The 22,108-nt window shown below is 40.6% G+C and overlaps 1 protein-coding gene across 1 annotated transcript in view; it reads left to right on the top strand.

Annotated features, from left to right (window-relative positions):
- The window catches only part of EFHC2 (EF-hand domain containing 2), a 1,536,365-nt gene that overhangs the window by 1,065,649 nt on the left and 448,608 nt on the right, over positions 1–22,108 (top strand). Inside the window, exon 11 of the mRNA XM_044072376.1 lies at positions 12,612–12,745. Coding sequence (XP_043928311.1) covers positions 12,612–12,745 — 134 coding nt within the window. The remainder of the gene's footprint in view (positions 1–12,611; positions 12,746–22,108) is intronic.

Genomic DNA, 22,108 nt, shown 5'->3' on the forward strand with positions numbered 1-22,108 from the left:
TCTCATCCTCAGGGATTGATTCACCCCAATCTCCACAGCCTCAAGCTCATAGCTTGGTTCCTCCACTTACAATGATTGCCAGGCTGCCTGATATCTCATCTCCCGTTTGTGAGATTCTTCTAGCTTCACACAAACCTTCCACCAGAAAAAATTATTCTAGTAAATGGACTAGGTTCTCTTCTTGTGCCAAAGATCAGAACATAGACCCTTTCTCTATGCCTATTCAAAAGATCCTACAATACCTGACTACTCTTCTACATGCAGGAGCCTCAGCATCGACAATCATTGTGCATTTAGCAGCTATCGCAAATTTTCACAATGGATTTCATAATTCTTCTGTTATGTCACACAGTCTGTGCAAAACCTTTTTGAAAGGAGTGTTACATGTTAAACCTCCTGTCAAGCCCCTCATAGAAACCAGGGACTTGACTTTGGTACCTCAGTCATTAACAAGCCCTCCCTTTGAGCCTTCTGATTCATGTGATATAAAACGTTTATCATGGAAGATTCTACTTCTAGTAGTGCATACCTCAGCGAGAAGCGTATCTGAGTTGCAGGACTTGTGTGTCAAGAGACCTTACTTGAACTTCCACAGTGATAGGGTGTCCCTTCGTAATGACCCTTCCTTCTTGCCCAAGATCATTTCTGGATTTTCCATTGACCAATCTACTGACTTGCTGGTTTTCTTTCCTCAGCATTCAAACAGAGGGAAGTATATTTTGCACACCCTTGATGTTCATAGGCAGCTTCATTTTTATTTGGACAGGACTAAATCTTTCAGGAAAATGGATCATTTTATTTGTGGCCTTTGTGGGACCCAGATTGGGTAAACCTGTCTCCAAAGTCACTCTATCCTCCTGGCTTAGAGACATCATTACTTTTATCTACCATCAGAATAAATTTCCTTACCTTCCAGAATAAAGGTTCATTCTACTAGATCGATGGCTACTTCTGCGGCTTTTCATTCCAGAGCCTGTATGGATGATATCTGCGCAGCAGCCACTTGGGCAAGACCTCATACCTTTATCACTCATTACAAATTGGATTTGGCCTCCAGGGGACGAGCATCTTTTGGTTCTATGATGCTCAAGAATATCCTTCCTTAGGGCCACCCAGGACTCAAGTAGCTGGGAACTCGGTCCTATCAGTAAGGAATGAATAACATTTTACAAACATCAGATAAAGAAGTTATATCTTACTATAACGTTCCATCTGTGTTGTAGATCTTTATTCATTCATTACTTCCTGCCCTCCTTTCCCCTGCCTGGACTCCTGGTGGACTTTAGGAACTCCTAGTTAAGATATTTGCTTAGATAGAGCCTGCTACTGTTTATCTTACTATTTCTATAATATAGGGGTGGGCAAACTGGTTCTGAAGAGACTATGAGAGGGGCATTATGGGTGAGTCTTAGCTGAGAGTTTTTGGCTGGCGCAAGCTTGGAAACGGCCGTGTCGGTTCCGAGGGACGGAACCAAAGTCCTATCAGTAATGAATGAATAAAGATCTACAACACAGATGGAACTTTATGGTAAGACATAACTTCTTTTTCAGACAAGTGAATTCTACATATTATTTCAAAATGTTATTCTGTGGAATGTCACAGTTATTGTAATTTATCATTAATTTGCTACATTACCTCTCAGCAGTTAGAAATCTGTGTTGTGTTTGATGGAAAACTTTTAAACAAAAAGGCAGTATAGTTGATTCCAGACCTTTGAAAGAGATCAAACAGCATTTCTAGTCTGAAATAAGAGCTAAATTTGAAGAACTGTGGTATAACTTTCAAGTCAGCATCTGTTCTTTGTAACACATCAGTTCTGACCTATAACACATGAAGGATGTCTGCCATCTGTCTAAATAAGACCATTGTATATTAAATATTTGAGGTTTTAAGTAAAAGATGTGCAGCAGCCCTCTCCAAAGTACTGACAAAATGTTTGACTCCAGTGGTTCTATATTTGAGAAGACAGCATACTCATAGTTCCTTAACAAAACCTAGACAAAGGAACTGGCAGTATTTTACAGTACCTACTCCTTTAACTTTGTTCTGAGAATTACTTAATGTATGCCACCAGCAAGGGGAAAGGAGTTCCCCCTAATCACCCTCAATACATCAGGAGAGGAGTTCAAGGAGGCACCACTCCCCATTCAAATGGAACAAACAATGGTGATTTTTATGCAGCTTTTATTTCAAGAAGTCAGAAGCATGTCAGTGCATTTTCATTGATGATGTCTAGTGCAATATTAGTTTACATTGTGGAATTTCATTGGGGTAGTTATAATAAATCATTGCCCATGAATGTTAATGGTAACATTTAAGGATCACAATACGTTTCTGTTCCCTAAACTCTGCCCTAGACATAGTCCTAAGCCACATGAATTCAAATCTAATAGAGATTAAATTTCTTAGGCAGAGTCCTGGACTCAGTACAGATAAAAACTTCATCTGGGCAAGATTTAAAGATCACAACTTTCATACAAGAAATCATTCAGTTAGCTGTAGCTGCAACAAGATGGTATGTCAAGGGCTCTTGACAACATACCATCTAGCTTTCATCAGAGAGCCTCAGTGAGTATTAAAAAGATGTAAAAACCTCAGGTTCATAGGTAGGTACTAGGCTATTGGCCCTAGGGCCTATATAAGCCTAACCCAAGAAAATTATTTTCCTGTGCCCCTATCGAGCAGAGCCGCAGAGGTGATCCCCGGGGTGAATTTCCTATTTCCCATCCAATCATCAAGATTTTTCTTGAAGAGTGCTAATGAGGAGCTTTGTTTGATATAGATAGGTAGCGTGTTCCAGAGTATGGGAAGTCTCTTGGACAGGAATCTATCCCTCCAGTATGTTCTGTCTATTGTGGTGACAAGGTTTATGTCCCTAGAGTGTGTAGCTCGTAGGGATTGGGATTTCTTTAAGTGGAGCATGTCCAACAGCTCTGGGTTTGACATAGCTTCGTATGTTAGGCAGAGATCACCTCTGAGTAGGCGATATGTGATGGAGTAAATCTGGAGTTTTTTGAGACGGTCTGGGTAGGGCATCTGTTTGAGGCCGGTAATCCTCTTTTTGAGGTATTTCTGGGGCCTTTCCTGCTGTTGTCGATGTCTTGTGAGGTACATACCAAAAGGGGCGTTGTACTCTATAATGGGTCTAATGAGTGATGAGTAGAGGGGAACAATGACCTCTTTTTTCTTGGATGAGAAACCTTTTGTGATGAGGTGTGCCATGTACAAGAATTTACTGACTACTGTGGCAATGTGATTATCAAAGGAGAGACTACTGTCCACCTGTGTCCCAAGGTCTCTTATCACACTTTTGGTGTTAAGTAGACTGCCACCTATGTGGTAGCTCATGGGTACAGAGTTTTTACCAAAGAGGATGACAGTGCACTTTTTGGCATTGAGCTTGAGGCCATGGCTTTGACACCAGGCATCTGTCTCCGTGAGGCCCTTTTGTAGGATGTCCACATCGTTAGGAGTTTCGATTATGGCTCCTAGTTTGCAGTCATCTGCAAACTTCATTAGCCAAAGACCTTCTGTGTTAACCTGTACTTCAGAAAAGTAGATACCAAACAGGAGAGGACTCAGGACTGAACCCCGTGGTATTCCAGTTGTCACTGGTCTGAAGTCGGATTTGGAGTCTGCTACTTTCACAGTGTGGGTTCTGTCAGTGAGACAGGTGGCAACCCATCTTGTGACATAGGGATTTATACCTAGTTTAGTGAGTTTATCTATAATTCCAGAGTGGGGGATGGTGTCAAAAGTCTTGGCGAGATCTAGATAGGCTGTGTGAACCACCTTACCCTCATCTATGACTTTGATGACTGCTTCAAAGAAGTCTATCAGGTTTAGGAGACAAGATCTGCCTTTTACAAACCCGAACTGTGTAGGGTCCAGAGTTTGGAGATTACCAATGTCTTTGTTTATAAGTTCCATGATGATATGTTCCATGGCCTTGCAGACCAGACTCGTTAGGCTAATGGGGCGGTAGTTCCCGGGGCCCGTGGTGGCTGCCCCTTTATGGAGTGGGATAACCGTCACTGTGCGCCATTCAGTGGGCAGCCTGAGGTGAGGCTGTAATTGACCATGGTGCTTAGGTGGGGAACCAGTTCATTCTGCAGTTTGTGTAGAACGCAGCCTGGGATGTTGTCAGGTCCCATGGATGCTGTGTTCTTGGCTTTGGAGAGTATGGTTTTTACCTGTGCAGTCGTGATTACAGGAACTTTACATTCTTCCGGTATAGAGATGGGCCCTTTAGGGGGTGAGAGGGGCGTAAAGTTAGCATTGAACCTGTTTGCTAGGATGTTGGCAATATCAGTTGGTTCTGTATATTTAGTGCCATTGTGCTGTAACTCAGAGCAGATCTGAGTGTTGCCATTGAGATTTTTGACATAGCTATAGAAGGCTTTGTAGTAGTCTTTAGAATCAGTGGCAATTTTGTTTTCGTAACTAGCGTTGGTGGAATTTATGAGGAATCTCAGCTTCTTACTGAGGCTGACCAGGGAGTTCCTCCAGTCATGGGATTTTACTCTTTTTTGCAACAGTTTCTTTCTTCTGTTGTAGAGTTTGTTTATGGCAGGGGACCACCAGATTGGCTTCCTTTTTTTGGAGGATAGCATCTTGGTTCTGTTAGAGATAGCACGATCCATGCACTTGTGTAAATGCTTATAAAGTGCTTTTGTGTAGGATTCAGCAGTTGTACCTCTATTGTCCATCTGTATGGGTGTCCTGAAGCTTGCCACTTCTGTCTTAAGAAGCGTGAAATTGGCTTTGGAGAAATATTTTACGGTGGTTTCCCTAATGGGGGTGGGGGCGGGATGTGGGTGTCTAGGGTGATTAGCTTGTGGTCAGATCTGACTAAAGAGGAATTGACCTCTGGTGTAGAACCCTTGTCGCCCATGTTGGTAATGACCAGGTCTAGGATATTGCTGCCCCTGGTGTAGGTGTGGATAAGTTGATCCAAGGCACTGGAATTTATGAATTCCAGAAAACATTGAGCAAAAGAGTTGGTACATGAGAAGTTTTTAAAAAATCCATCACATAAACTTCATTGCTGACTTGTTAGCTCCAGGTTTAAATAATGCTACTAGTATAAAACCTGTACTAGTAAAGCGACAACTAGATAATTTATAATAAGTCATATTAGTGTTTTCATAGTTTTACGATGAGCTAACAAGTCAGCTTTTGATGAAAAGTATTGTTGTTTTAAAACTGTTATACTGATTAACACATTTTCTACAATGAAGTTTATGTGATGGATTTTTTATTGATTTTTATTGGTTGGTTTGGACATGAGAAGTTTTCCCAGTTAATGGTGGGGTAGTTGAAATCGCCCATTATTAGGGTGTTTGGTTGTACCCTAATATTTTCCAGTGTATCAAGAAATGAGGAGTGGGAATCCTGGGCCATGTTGGGGGATTTGTAGCAAGTTACAATTTGGATTGTGATCTTGCCCAGAGTTAGTTGCACTTGGATAATCTCGGATGCATTATGCTGAGCAACTAGCCTGGAGGTGTGGATATCCTTAATGAATATGGACACGTCTCCACCTTTAGTGTTTCTGTCCAGGTTAGGTGGCTGAAAGGTGTGGTATGAATTATAGCCTGGTAATGCAGGGGTGCTCTCTGGAGCCTTGAGCCAGGTTTCTGTCACTGCACAGATGTCGATGTTCTCCATTTTAAGGAGTGCCTCGAGTGAATGCATTTTGAGGTTTGGACTTCTTGCACTGAGTAGCATTACCCTCAGATTTTGCTTGCTTGTACCTGTTAAGATGATGAATTTGTCATTTGAACCTTGCCTAAAAAAGACACTATAGGGGTGGCAAGAGCCTTAGCCAGTATCCAGAATCCCAAGGGCGACAGGTGCAGGCCATCTGTGGCAAAGCATCATGGTCTGTCGATGATGTCATCCCAGGCAGACAGATACTGGATCCCCTTAGAATGACACCAGAAGCTTAGCCAATTGTTGAAGTCAATCATTTTGTCCTTGTACTGTGGTATCATTCTGGGTGATGGCAGGATGCTACTCAGGGCTAGGGTCATACCTGCCTGGGCTACAAGATTGGAGAGCTCCTCCATGTCTCTTTTCATGTAGTCCAGGGAAGTACGTCTCAGGTCATTCACACCAACATGGACAATGACAGAGTCATATTTGTACTTGTTGTGGAGTGACCTGAGTGTGTGTATGTTATGTGGTGGATCCTGGCACCCGACAGGCAGCTAACAGTAACTTTCTCCTTGTTTAGCCTGGTGAGTGGGACATCAGTGTGCCTGACTATAGAGTCACCTATGACTAGAGTGTTGGGTATGTTGTTATGCCTTATGGGCTGTGGTTGAGTGGCACACTGAGTTTGTGGGCTATGTGTCATTTGGGTTGTGTTGGGGGGGGTGGAGGTTACTTGTGTTTCTGCTTTGGAGGTCTCTGTTGCTTGAACAGATTTTTATTGAGAGCCTCCGTGAATGTAGGTGTGTGCTTCATGTTTCTATGTGTGTGTTTTGATGGTGTAGGTTTTGAAGGACTATGTGATGAGTGTGGTGTGGTACAAGTGTTTACCTTCTCCTTTTGACTGTCTAGTCCAGTCTTGGGTGAAGAGAGCTTTGCTTCCAGTTTGGCTATATAAGTCCATATCTCACAGGTTGTAGTGTTGGGTGGTAGGAGGAGAGGGTTGTCTGTGTACATGAGGCAATTGCTGCATTGCCCCAAGATGCCCAGATTCATCAGGTAGACAGGAGAAAACACCGGGAGCTGACCCTTAGACATGCCTGGATAGGTGCTTATTTATTAAGTACTTAAAACTGTTTTCCTCTAGACAAGTGAGGAAAGTTGAGTGCTGCAGTAATTTGTAGCTTATTTAGTGCTTACAACGAGTTCTGAACAAGTGCTAAGCTCAAAGAAACAGATTTTAGTGCTAAAACTAAAACACTGGCTAGTTCTAAGGGGAAATTTGAAGATTCTCTCAGGTTCTTTAGAGGCTACAATTCCAATACAGAATCCTCACAGCTTGTCAAAATGAATAGCTTTGTTTCCTCAAATCCCTCTTCAGCACCCAACAATAGATTCACTGGATTATGCATGTGATCTGTCAATACTGTGCCAGTGGTCTCTACAGAAGAGATCATTTAACACTGTCTTAAAATAATTGATAATTGTTAAGTGCTGTGGAGACATTTTGTGATGTTCCTATGCTAAACACCACTTAACTCAATACAGTCAATGCTACAGTGATATGGTACCATGACAAAAAGAGAAGAACATGGTCTTGCCATCTCTCCAGGGAAGTACTGTTAATATGACAGTGGAAATCAAACATAATGTTCTTGATAGCAGTCAGTCTTCTAGAACAATAGAAAATATGGACATATTCCCTCAGCTGACATATTTTCTGGTGTCACAAATGGCAGCCTAGCTCCTCAGTCTTTCATGAAATTATGAAATTTTGAGTAATTCCTAAACTGGATTTATTTGCTGCTCATCCAAATTCACAACTTCCAAGGTTCCATCTTTCTGTTCTCTAATTCATTATCCAAACATCGGAAGCTAGATGCCTAGTCATTTTCTTGAGATCAGAAATGATGTATGTCTTTCATGCAGCTCCAGTGACTCTGAAAAATTCTTATGCGAGCAAAACTAGACAAGGAAAAGTTGAATATAATAGTACCAGCATGTCAAAAGCAACCATACTTTTTTGTGGTTATCCATCTTGTTTCATAAGGTCATAGGTAAGTATTTGGTTAGATGCCCTTGCAGGCCAATTTAAGCCTATCAAGTTATCCTTTTTTGTGTTGAAATAACCTCTCGTTTGGTTATAGATTGGCCTTACCCATCCCATTGTCGATAAATGTATATTACCCCTGATGAGAATAACTGGGATCATACTGTAGATAATTTGAGGGGACCCATGCATGGTATAAAGCATTTAGGAGCTGCCTCTACCCATTAGTAATACAGGGGAAAGTCCTGGGGTTAATTTTCTGTTTCCCATATAGAGAACTAAGTTGTGTTTGAATATGGTCAGGGATGCACTTTATTTTATGTGGATGGGAAATCTGTTCCACAGCAGCAGTATCCTCTGCGAGATATACACATCCCTCCAAACTGTTCTGTTGATGCTGCAGAATAGGTTTAGATTCCTAGACCTGGTATTTCTGATAGCATTTGACTTATTGATGTGCAGTAAATCCATCAGTAATTGGTTGGAGAATGTCTTGTATGCCAGACACAGGTCATCTTTTAGCAGTCTGTAGAACCCCGAATATTGTGACAGGGCTTTGAATGGGTCCATGTAGGACATGTTATTTAAGCCTTGTATCCTTTTGGTAAGGTACCTCTGTGGGAATTCCAGTTTTTGCATGTATCTGGATGAAACATGCTAAACGGGGCATTATGTTCAATGACTAGCCTAATGACGGATGAGTAAAGGAGGATAATAACATCCCTAGACGTAGACCCAATCCCTTAATTTATATGCTGTGCAATATAATATAAAAGGACTTTCTTATAACAGTAGACAGATGTTGGTCAAACGTTAGGTTACTGTCCATGTAAGTTTCCAAATCCCAAACAACTGGGTCATCTCTTTAGGGCATATTGGCAGTGTGATAATTCCCCAAGGTAAAGGATACAGTAGTACATTTTTTGGCATTTAGTTTCATTCCATGATTTTTGCACTAGTTATTTACCTTAGACAAACCTTCCTGCAGGAAATTTAGTTAGCCAGAGCCCTTTGGTGTTGGCTTTTACTTCAGAAGAGTAGAAGCCGAACAGAAGAGGCCCCAGCACAAACACTGGGGGACTCCACTGGTGACTAGTCTCTTTGTGGAGATAACTTCCCCTATTTTGATTATCTGCATCCTATCTGTGAGCCAGCTGGCAAGCCAGTGGGTGACATAAGAGTTTATTCTAGTTAAATTAGCGTTTCTGGTATGCTTGTGTGAGAAATTGTATAAACAGCTTTGGCCAGGTTGAGGTATGCAGTGTGTACCATTTTATCTTCATCCATTGCTTTGATGACCTTTTCAAAAATCTACCAGGCTGAATAAGCCTGATCTGCTTGTGACATCCCTGTTCTGGGCCAGTAATCACGGAGCCTTAATCCTCTCTACTAACACTGGAAAGGGACATTCACTTGGAACAAAAATAAATACACGCAGTCTTTCCAGATGCAGCTCTCTGCACCAGTCACAATTTCCCTTAAGAGCACACAGAGAACACACTCAGTCCAGGGCCTGGGTTTCTCTCTGTCTGTCTAGGTCCCCAGTAAGACTCCCCACTGATACAGCTGTAGAGTTGAGTCCTTAGCCGAGTGTTCTAAGTCAAGTCCTCCACCACCCTCTCTGTGAAACCAGTGCTCTGTGTCCCTGCTCCAAGTAGCTGACACACACACTCTCTTTGAGATTTGATTTTCACACACACACACACACACACACACACACACACACACACACACACACACACACACACACACATACATCTGGGAAAGGCTGGCACAGATTTACCAGCTATGCCCAGACTATAAAGTAGTTCCTCCACCACCAGAACACTCCAAAGCCAGCTACTCTAAGGCTGTTACAAGGGTACCCAATTATGCTGAATAAAGTTAATACTGATACAAGTGGTAGTGTTTGACCACTGCAGCACAGCTTTCAGGATTGGACACAGTATCACCAAATAAATATAAGTACTCTCAAAGGTTAAAATATTCTCTAAAAGACAAGCCACAAAGAAAAGTTTAAATATATTTAATAATAAATAATAAAATAATATGAATATACTAAATATTTATTTACAATAAACACCAGAGTTATAGTCACAGGAAATATGAAAAGTAACATAGATGGATAGATTCAGACTGATACAGAAAAACAGTACTTAACTAATCTCACTATATATTTCCTGACTGATCTGAAGAATTGCTATTCCCTGGTTACTTACTAAAGCAAGACAAGATGAAGTGGGTGAGAGGTCTTCCTTCTTGGTCAGGTTTAAAAAACAGACTGCCCTGAGACTTCTGTCTCATCTAGTATTAAAACATCATTTCAGTGCTGGGTTACAGAATGACATCACGTACATCTGGTCATCTGACTCTGGTTCTCACACTATCCCCTTTACTAGAAACTGAACCAGAGTCTAGCACATAGGTATTACCGTACATGCAGATAGAGCTTTGCTGAGATGTGTTATAAAATCTGGAAGCTATAGAACCATTTCAAAACTTCCACCCTTCCAGGGCACCAATTAGTTCACCCCTAACGAAAATTCAGTAGGATTCCTAGTCCTGGTTTTCACAGACATTTCATCTCAGGCTGCAGTCAGTATTGTAAGATACAATCTTTATGGCCTAAACCGGGTAATTTAATTTCAGATTATTTTTCAAAGTTAGCTGGACTGAGATTAACCTTTTCTCTTCCAGTATCCTCTGTTACAGTATATTCATTTCAACAGTTACAATGCAGTCTGACATATATGTGATTTTCTGTTCTATCCTGCAGGATTCACTGGTGGTATATTTTTAACACAAGCAACTTTACAAATTCATTTTCAACTCAAGCATATGTACAAATCATTTTGCTATACAAAATGACATATAATTCTTTACAGAACTCTAGCTAGCTATGCTGGCATATGTTACACATCCACTGCCCTACTTCTGCTGGCATAGCTGGAAATACCTCACATCATCACACTGCCCTTAAAGAATCCAAACTGAGATGCATCCAGTGTTTGGAGGTCCCCTATGTCCTGTTTGATTAGTTCTATAAGTCTTTCCGTGGCTTTGCATATGAGGCTTGTCAGACTTATGGATTTGTAATTACATCGGTCTGTGGAAGGTCATCTCATGCAGGGGAATGACTTTAGCTGTTCTCCATTCAGTTGGTATAAAACCTGTATGGAGGGTGAGATTGATGTTGTTAGGGGTCTATCAGACTTTTAGTGTTAGAAATTCTTTTAACTGATATACATGGTAAATAATGGGGAATCATATTAATTCTTAAAAAGAATATTTTGTAAGCATTTAGTAATACATTTAACCATTTTGTGAGCTTTCTAGCTGATGTTGTTATTAAGCTTCTAGTGTTTCACATTTTCCTATCTGTTCCACATTATGAAAGGGAGTATTCCACTCTTTTGAGGTGGAAGGTTGAGAGCTAAGGCCTAGTTGCTGTCATAGTGTAGTAGCAAACCTCACCCATAATGCACTTCATGCATACCCCTATTGGCATGCCTTGCATATTTAATAAATATTGATTACTTACATAATCACTACACACACACATACACACTTTAGATAATGAATATTCATAAAAAGCAATTTCCAACCACAGCTGTCATACCTCTCAACTGTTCCTGATTTCAAGGGATATCCCTAAATTTGACCCTCCCAATCCCTCCTAAAACTAAGATAGCAGATTTCACTTAATAAATAATGCCCAATAATTACAGTTATAGACTTCTTTTACTTCAGAAAATTCTTATTAAAATATATATTTGTTTCTGTCACCTTTTCAGGTTACTAGTACTAATATTTTAAAAAGTACTCCTGCTTGTCCTTAATTATTTCTGGAATTGTTCCTGAATTAGGTCTTAAGAGGTTGAGAGCTATAGCAGCTTCTGTAAAAGTAAATACCCTGTGTGCATTTCATGAAATTCAAGAACTATGAAACTCTGATGTCTGGAATTATTGACTGACAATAATCTTCAGTGATTCACCAGAAAATCAAACAGTTTACAAGGGGCAGGTCAAACATATGAGGCAGATTTATTGACTGACTATAATCTTTAGTGATTTACCAGAAAAGCAAACATTTTACAAGAGACAGATTAAACATATGAGGCAGAATCAGGGACATTTGATACGTATGTAAAAATCAATGTAATCACTGCTACTGCCGAAAGACAACATTTTGATATATCTGAAGCTGTTGGCTGCTGTACCCAAGGCAATGTAATTTAATAAAAGGAAAGTTAAGGAGAGAAAGTCAACATTTCAACCATCCAGCAGCCTTGCTTTATGAATATTTATTAGCCAGTGGTGTTAATGAATATTGATAATCAACGTCTTTGCCCAATATTAGCAAGTCTGTTACTTCAAGAAGACGACTTGTCAATTTAGTTGAGGTTACTTTATGCATGATGTAGTGGATTTGCACTTGTCAAGTCACATTAAGAATGCACAATGTGCTCTATACATATCTCACTGTTGCTTGGTTGTTGAAATATTTACAGAAATGTCAGCTATGACCATTTATATGATTATGTATGTGAACATCCTTTAAAATCTCTTGCTGTTCTAGGCAGCATCATGTATCATTGGCAGTTGCACTATTTGTAAGGCTATATATTTCAATAGCATGAGTATAACATGGTTTTTCTGTTATTAATATACATTTGAGCATCAAAATTAGACATCTAGAGGCATCACTTGACTAATCCCCAAAAATGCCTTTAGACATTACTAGGTTTTAATGAGTCAGACAAAAATGTTTTTCAAGTAATTTAGTATTAAGACGTTGGAAGTTGTATCATCAGTTGTTTTAGGAGATGATGCTCGGTAGAGGATTTAATATATTTTGAAGGTGGGCAGAGGCTGTTTAATATCTTACATTTCATTTTCTCCTAGTTTCCTTTGGCAAATATTGATGCTGTCTTAAGTAAACTGAAGAACATTGATGAATCCACACTTAAAGAAATTAGTCAACATTTCACAGCTCAGGACCCGGAAAATACTGGGATAATAGGATATGATCAATTTAGGTAAGAAATTACATTATTTGGTACATGTTCTTATAGTGGATGTCTGTATTTGTCTATTTTGGTCTGAAATTAAGATGTTTTAACATTGGAACTATCATATGTTTTGCAGATTGTTAAAGCACTACAACAAAAGTTTGAGTATCAAAATTTAATCACATTATTAGTAAGAAAAGTAATAAAGTTCACTGTATCTGTGTAGTCCTTTCTCTTCCAAGATTCCAGTTCATTCTCTACGGTCTCAGTTCAGACATTTGATCTGTTTTCAGAAAGTGTTGTACATAGGTTTTGTGTATGAACATGAAAGCATCATCTTCATGAACAAAGATAATTCTGGCTAGACAGCAGTTTTTATTTATAGTTTTGAGAAACTCTGAAGGTTCTGATGTAGTTGTCTTGGGTATTACAATATGATAAGTTTGCTTGTGTTGTTTAGGTTCATTTACATTTGACCATGTACTCTCCATCTTCAGGTATTTTAGTGGCAGGGTGGAGGGCTTATAGCTTCAGAAGTGTTTACTGTGCTAACAACCACAAGGGCCTTTTTAAGCCTAGTCATACATCCTCAATCTCTGACAAGTTCTGATACCCTTGATAAATCTAAGCATGCGCCTGGGAGATGAACCATTTATAGGTTACCTGTGTCCATTAGAGACCTAGATGCCAAACCAGGAATACATTTCTGGTTTCCCATCCAGTTGTCCAAGTTGCACTTGAATTGGGTTAGGAACTTTACTTTACATGGATGGGGAGCCTGTTCCATAGACTTGATAGTATGTGGGATACATACCTATCTCTCCAGCAGGGCCTATTTATATCACAGGCAAGGTTTAAGTTTTTAGAACAGGTAATTCTGGTGTTTGTTTTGTGGATATGCAGGGGTAGTGGCATATCCTTGGGGGAGTGGGTGGTCAATGTGGGTTGGTCCAGATATCAAAGATGACATTATTTTCTCAGACTTCATACTTTCCACATACTACATAAATTAATATCAGAATTAAATTGTAGTACTTTATAAATTTACTGCATCAATAAAACTTTACTATAATAAATATGTATGCTAAATCTGACTTTATATATTTATTCAAATATATAAACTACAGAGCAATAGGTTACCTACCCACAGTAGAGAATTTTCATACAGAAGTTTTATATAGTCTACTGCAGCCTTGTATTGTGGATGTTGATGGGCAAGAGTCCTTTGGCAAAGAGTGACTCTTTGGCATAGTCGCTTTCGTACTGCTGATTTAGGCAGAGAAATTCTCTGTGAACATTGCTTAAGGGTAACATCATGCATTACTATGTTGTAATTGAAGACTTTTCTAGGTTTAGCTTGTGTAAGTCATATTGGCCACATTTATCACCACCACCTACAGTGTTAAGTCAAACGTTGGAAGGATGCTATGGCATTTTGCTTTACTCGACAGTTCTGTGGCTGCACCATTAGAAGGAAATATGGTAAGTGAAATAGATAATTTTAATTAATTTGGCTAATAGTCCCACTGCTTTCTTGATAGTATACAGATTGCCCCTGACAGCAGCTTGGCTGGTGAGATGCTAGATGAGGGCTTCGATGGAATGAGACAGGGAGTTCATTTTTTATTTACCTTCATATCTCTTACCAATGATTAAATGCCACTTTAATATGTATGATTTTTTTTACAACATGCACATTTTAAAATACAGTAACACTTATAACTTCACTAGTGCACATTTTATAACTGATATAATAGCATGTTCTACAACTTATGTTATGTTTTATTTATTTATTTTTATATATTTAAATTAATTTAATTAATTAATGTATTTCTGTTTGTTATTGAGTAAATGAGCTGGTTAGGTTACCCTTTTCAGTCATGGCCTGGGCCTTATGGCAAAACACTTTTATATAGGATCATATGAAGTTACTAGGCTAATGACCCTGGGGCCCTTACAAGACTAGCCAAGAGTTTATCCCTAAAAATAAACCCCAATCATCACCTGTCACCCCTGTCATTGAGGGACAAAAGTGGAACCCCTGGGACAAATTTGTGGTTTCCCTTCCATTCATCAGGGTTCCACTTGAAGAGGGTCAGCGAGGTGCTCTGTTTGAAGTGTATTTGAAGTCTATTCCAGAGATGGGGCAGCCTCTGGGAGACAAGCCTGTCTCTCCAGCAAGTTTTGTTAATGTCACATATTAGGTTCAGGCCTTTGAGCAGGTAGTGCATGAGGAGTTAGATTTATGGATACGGAGCATCTCTAGTAGGGCAGGGTCCGAGATTCCCTTGTAGGTGAGACAGTGATCACCCCTGAGCAAACTGTACGATACCAAGTAGAGTGATAGCGATTTGAGCCTGTCTGCATAGGAGAGGTGTTGGAGGCCATGAATTTTTTTTGTGAGATATTTTAGTGGCCTTTCCATTTGGTGTAGATGCTTGGAGAGGTACATCCCAAACGAGGTGTTATACTCGATTATTGGTCTAATGAGGGAGGAGTATAGAGAGGTAATAACCTCCTTTTTTCTGGATGCAATCCCTTTACTTATGAGATGAACCAAGTAAAAGGCTTTTCTGACCACTGCCGCTACATGATGGTCAAATGTGAAGTTATTATCAACCTTAATGCCCAGGTCTCTCACCACAGGTTGTGTGCTTAGGGGGTTGCTGTTGATGCAGTAATCAGTAGGGGTCGTGTTTTTGCTGAATGGTATGATGATACATTTTTATGCATTTAGCTTGAGGCCATGACTTTGGCACCAGTCATTAGTTGCTGTGAGACCCTCTTTTAGTATGTTAACATCGTTTGGGGAGTCAATGACAGCACCCGACTTACAGTCGTCAGCAAACTTGGTCACCCACAAGCCTTTTATCTTTGCCTGTACCTCCGAGAAATAGATGCCAAACAGTAGGGGTCCCAGGACAGATCCTTGGGGAATTCCACTAGTGACAGGTCTGCTATTGGAGGTGGAGGTGCCTATTTTGACTGTGAGCATCCTGTCAGTGAGCTAGTTGGCCACCCACCTAATGAGATAAGGATTTATGCCAAGTTGTGTTAGCTTTTCGATGATGCCCGAGTGGGGGATTGTTTCAAAGGCCTTGGCCAAGTCAAGGTAAGCTGCATGTACTGACTTTCCCTCATCCAGGGCCTTTGTGACAGTCTCAAAGAAGTCTACAAGGTTCAATAGGCAAGATCTGCCATTGACGAATCCGAACTGGGTGGGGATCATATGCTTGGAGATCGCCTATGTTCTTGTTTATGAGATCCATAATAATATGCTCCATGGTTTTACAGATCAGACTTGTCAAGGTAATAGGACAGTAGTTTCCAGGGTCAGAAGTGGCACCACCTTTGTGCAAGGGAATGACAATGGCAATTTTCCACTCTGCTAGAATGAAGCCAGTACTTAGGCTGTGGTTGAAAGGGTGGTCAATGGCGAAGCTAGTTCTTGCTGGAGATGGTGCAGAATACATCCTGGGATACTAACAGGTCCCATGGAAGCTGTGTTTTTGCCTTGGATAGGGCTTTTAACACTTGATCTGTGGAGATGTGAGGTGCAGGACAAGTATCGGGAATGTCGAAATGGCCTTTGGGGGGAGCCAGGGGGGTGAAGTTTGCACTGAACCTATCTGCTAGCAGGTTGGCTAAGTCAACAGGATCAGTGTAAGTGATACTGTTAAGTAGTAATTCAGGACAAACCTGGGCTTTGCCATGGAGGTTCCTGGTGTAACTGAAGAAGACTTTATAGTTTCCCTTTGTTATGGAGGCTAGTTTCAGTTCATAATTGGCCTTGGAGGTTTTCACTAGTAATCTAATTTGCTTGTTGAGGCTAAGGAGGGACTTTTCCAATTTGGAATTTGTTCCCTTTTACCCTTGGACAACGGTTTCTTCCTTTTGTTGTAAAACCTGTTGATAGAGGATGTGCAGCAAACAGGTTTGTGTTTCCTTGAGGAGCAGGATTTAGTTCTATTGGGTATGGCTGAGTCCATGCAGTTGTACAGGTGCTTGTAAACTGTATTGGCATACTGTTCACCATAGTTGTCTGCATCCTCTGGGGGGTGTGAAGCTACTACCCGCCCTTAGAAGGTTGTAGTTAGCTTTTGAAAAGTTTTCATTAATGAGTTTTAGTGCATTACAATGTGAACAGTATTACAGTGTTAATAACTTAAAATGCAATGAATACAGCTTACCTAAATATACACAAAGTTGGTAGAATGTGCTACAAAACCAATGAGAAAGTTTTAGAACATAATCAATAAACATAATTTATAATACAACAATGTGAAATTAAGGAGGTATCTGCAGTAGCCATGGGTAAGAGAATAGTCCTCTAAGAAGAATTTGAATAGGTTAATTTTGGCTAGGATAACAGGTATGTAATCTTCATCAGTGAAGCATTTGCATTTGGAGTAGTTTTTTTTAGTTGTTTTGGAAACTGGTAGATTATCATCTTTTGTATTTCACCTAGCAGAGCATTCTAGGCTGCAGGTGCTATTTTGGAGAAGGCTTTTTCACCTAATAAAAGATGATGAGGGGTTTAACAAGTTGTAATGAGTCATGATTTCAAGTGAATAGTCAATGGCATGGGTAGATAAACAGGATGTGAGTGGAAAACAGTATGATTCTTGAAGAATTTTAAAATTGAGGGTACATAGGATCATAGGAAGTTACTAGGCTATTGGCCCTGAGGCCCTTACAAGCCTAGCCAAGAATTTAGCCAATGTTCTGGTAAGTCAGTACTCAGTGCCTCTGTCCATCTGGGACACAGGTGGAATCCCAGGGGGTTTATTTTCTGTTACCCATCCAGTTATCTAGGTTGCACTTAAAAAGGGATAATGAGCTACTCTGCTTGACGTGGAGAGGGAGTCTATTCCACAGAAGGGGGAGTCTCTGGGACACAAATCTGTCCTGCCAACAAGTCCTGTTGATGTCACAGACCAGGTTGAGGTTGCATGTGTGGGTTACTTGAGTGGACCTTGACTTGCAGATATGCAGCAGTCCCATCAAGGTTGGGTCTCAGATTGCTTTGTATGCCAGACAGTGGTCACCTCTGAGGAGTCTGTATGAGACCAAGTAGAGGGACAGGGCTTTTAGCCTATCTGTGTAGGGTACATTTTTGAGGCCTTGAATTCTCCTGGTGAGGAACCTCTGTGGTCTGTCCAACTGCTGCATGTGCTTTGTGAGGTACTTGCCAAAAGGGGCATTGTACTCAATAATGGGGTCTTATAAGGGAAGAATACAGGAACATAAATGTTATGACCTCCTTGTCCCTGGCTGAGATACCCTTCCTAATGAGGTGGGCCATATAGAAAGTCTGCCCTACAATGGAGGCAATAGGGTGGTCAAAAGTCAGGTTGCTATCAACCTAGGTGCCCAGGTCCCTCACTACTGACTTCATGCTTAGGACCTTATTATAAATGTGATAATTTTTGGGGACATCACTCTCCCCAAAGGGGATGATGATGCATTTTTTTGGCATTCAGTTTGAGGTCATATTTCTGGCACCAGTCACTTGTTTTGGTGAGACCCTCTTGGAGGACGTCCACATCACAGAATAGGAAATGTCTGGATGATGGGCAACCAGTTTGCTTTCTGAAAAGGAAGGCAATGATGTTCTTGATGTAGTGCTACATGTATAAACCTAAACATCTTTTTGTGTTCGTCATTACATCAGTGTTGTAGTACCCTGTATGGATTATATCCTGGCCAGGATATAACAACTGGCCACTATCCAAAGTTTTGGGACACCTTTCACACACCCTAACTGCTGAAGGGCTCAAGAGCTGTATAAAGTCAGTGATTAGGAAGCTAACCTTCAGAACTCTCTTGCTGTCAAAGAGTGATTTCCCCATGGGATTTGAGTGATCGTTGGTTCTCTAGTGCTTCACCAAAGCCGAGCAGATAAGTATCCTTCTGGAGAAAACCTTCCACTATACCTGTTTTTTTTTGAGGAAAAGTTTACTTTTCTAAAATAAAACTACTTGTTTATATTAGGAAAGGTGTTTTGAGTAGTTTTCAAAAAAAAAAAATCAAAAAGTTGATTTTTGCTTGTTTGGGATAAACTGTTTTTTATTCATTTTTTATGGTAAAAGCTGTACTTATATGTGTAGAAAAGCACAGTTAGGGGCTTGGGCTAGTGTTTTTGAAGAGTTACAAAAACATCTAAAATTTATGAAATTCCTGTCAAAAGGGTCGCAATCTCTCCCTAGCCATTTTACCTGCTTTTTAGGCACTTTTTTCTTGTTAACTATGGAGCAGACTCTGGGCTTTTCAGTTCTTCCCTCCCCCATCCATAATAAGAAGAAGGTTTCATGGGAATCTTCAGTCATCAGGGCAGTTTCCTCAATGCCTCAGCTGCTGATGAGTGACTCTGCTGTGGCCAAATCTGGTACCTTGAACTGCTCATTATCTTCTATCAGTCCCATTAGTGTTACCGGTTGAGAAGCCACTGAGGACCAGGAGTTGGGCACATCCTCTGCAGCTCTTAGAGTGTCCTTACCAGGTAAGGGAAACCACCCTTGTTGGTGTCAAAGGAGGGAGCAGTTGATGTTTTACTGCAAACCTAACTTAGAGTGCCTAAGTCCTGAGGAAGAGTCCTATCCATGGGTTGGTCATTTTGTATGTGGTCACCTAGAAAAAGAAAAGAAGCCAGGCATAGTTATAGTTATGATAGATGACTGTAACCATGGTGCTATCATAAACCTCCCAGAGGACACCAAGATTATCCAAGAGGGCCTGTCCAAAGCAAATATCTGCTGTCAGAATCATGGACTAAAACTTAATGCCAAGAAGAATATAATCAGAGCATGACTCCCCTTGTAACTACAAATGAAACAACTGTTGGCCAGCATATTTGTGAACTGGAGCTCTGAAAACCAAAACACCCCAGCAAGCTAATCAAAATACATAGCTTTATTGTTCAAACCGGTTTCGGCAGAAAATGCCTTCATCAGTGAAAGATAATCAACGTTACAAAGCCAAAAAGTACATACATATTTATATGCATCCCCAACCAATAGGAAACATGGTATGTTCCCGCTCCTGAATGCTAATTACATATACATGAAGTGACAAGATGATATAGAGTTACACAAAACTATAGTAAGGGTCTAGTGAAAAACATTTCTGAGAATAATGTATAATCATGTATTCTTCTTCTTCTTCTTTCGGCTTTTTCCCGGTTAGGGGTCGCCACAGCGGATCACCTTGTCCGCACATTGAATGGCAGTGGAGTTTTACGGTGTCGAGTTGCCAGCCCGGCGCCCAACCTTCCACAGAAGGCACACTCACATGCACACCTAGGGCCAATTTAGAGTGTCCAATCCACCTGCAGCATGTCTTTGGGATGTGGGAGGAAACCGGAGCACCCGGAGGAAACCCACGCGACCACAGGGAGGACATGCAGACTCCGCACAGAAGGCACCCCAGCCGAGGATCGAACCGGAGAACCTCTTGCTGTGAGGCAAATGTATAATCATGTATATTGGAGAATATACATAAAAAACTGAAAATAGAATCAGAGAATAAGCAAGGATGATAATTATATACACATAGGTAATAGAGTAGTGCATGAACATGAAATGCCATAACAAATAATGGAGAAATCAGGATCCAAATAAAGATCATGAAAATTAAATCTGTTACAGTACAAATGTCAACTCAATTAATATAGAAAAATGTACATCATACAATGAGAATATATTGGTACAGAAATGACATGAAAAAACAATAAGCATGTATAGGTTTCAATAGTCAAAAGATATAAAGAAACCAAATTCCTACTATGTTGAATAATAAAAAAGGGAAGATATTGACATATCAAAGAACAAGCCAAAGGATTGTATAACAAAATGCCAAATAACTAACCACATGATAGTATAAACAACCATGGTATTCGATAGTAATAATCCTTCTCAGTCTTGGGTTCAGGATGAAACTTACAGAAATCTTCTCTCAATCCTTATCAGAAGGTAGTGTTTCTGTTGCCTTCTGGATACATCCCTTATATGGGCTTTTCTCCCACAAGAGAAAGTAGACCTGTACAAGGAATCAGCAGTTTCTGATTTTTTTTTAACTCAGTCTCTGACCTCAGCCTGCAAATATCTCAGGATTCTAGGTTATAAAGAACCAACAGTTTCTGATTTTTTTTCAACTCAGTCTCTGACCTCTGTCAGCAAGTATCTCAGTTTTCTAGGTTTCATGGCTTCTGCTGTCATCATGGTTACACACTAGCTAGACGTCACATGAGAAAAATCAGTGGTTTCTCAAATCTGTTCTGATCCAACACCAGCAACTACTCTCTTTTAAGATTCTGGTGTTGGGGGTTGTTAATAACTAATTATTTTGGTTTTGTGGATAAGTTGTCTTTCAGTCTTGGTCTCCCCCTCTCCCCTTCAACTCTTAGTTGGTTGGTGACCACGGGTGCTTCAGACATTACGTGGGGGAGGTGTATCCAAGGGGGTGAAAGTACAGGGTTTCTAGGAAAAAAAAACAGGTCATGCTGAAACATATAAATGTCAAAGAAATTATGCTTAAGCAGAAATGGTGGGCTGTGCAATAGATATGTCCAGCAGTTACACCCTGTCTGCAAGTGTGGTCATGGCAGGCAGCATTGTCCTTGACACTGTTCATAAGCATGGAGGAAATGGCACTATGGCCTGTAAACCATCACTTGACCATCCCATTGTGGGTTCCCCATTTGGAGGTAGAAGAGGACTGGTCATAAGAATGGTGGTGTCCCCAGTGTGCGGCAGCATATTGGCCCTTGGAAGATATGGACTTCTCATAGCACTTTTCAAAGAATGCTACATAATAGGAAAGCCATCTTTGATGTTGTCATGCAACAAACATACTACACTAATCTGCTATGCAGTGCTAATGGTGGCATCACCGTGTTTCTGTATGATGTCCTGCACAGCATTGTGTAACAGCCATGGAGACACTCAGCTCAAGTTCATAGGTTCATAGGTTAGTACTAAGCTAACTGCCCTTGCGAGCTATTTTAAGCCTAGCCAATTATCCCCTGTGAGACTCAAACCCTGCATCTTGTGTTTGTAAGGCAAACACCTTAACCATTAGGCCACCTGAAGCCCCCATCTGAAGTGTGTGGCAAGAAACAAGTTGTTGCTGGCCCCTTGCATGCTACTCCTTACTTCCTTCTCCAAGCTCATGAGCGCTACCAGCACCCATTGCTGCCCAAGGTATGGGGACAGAGGTGCACTATAGGCTGCTGTATCAGCCCACTCTTGTCCTACAGTGGCCAACTGGGAATGAGGGTTGAGTTGCACAGGTAATGGAGCTGTGCTTGTATAAGGGGTGTTTAATATGCTCACAGATGTACCACTGCCCTATGCTGAGGCTACCATCATCATCATCATCTGGTTCAGGACC

This window comes from Protopterus annectens, chromosome 5.part0 (assembly GCF_019279795.1).
Source record: "Protopterus annectens isolate FY-2018-M chromosome 5.part0, PAN1.0, whole genome shotgun sequence".
NCBI lineage: Eukaryota > Metazoa > Chordata > Ceratodontiformes > Protopteridae > Protopterus > Protopterus annectens.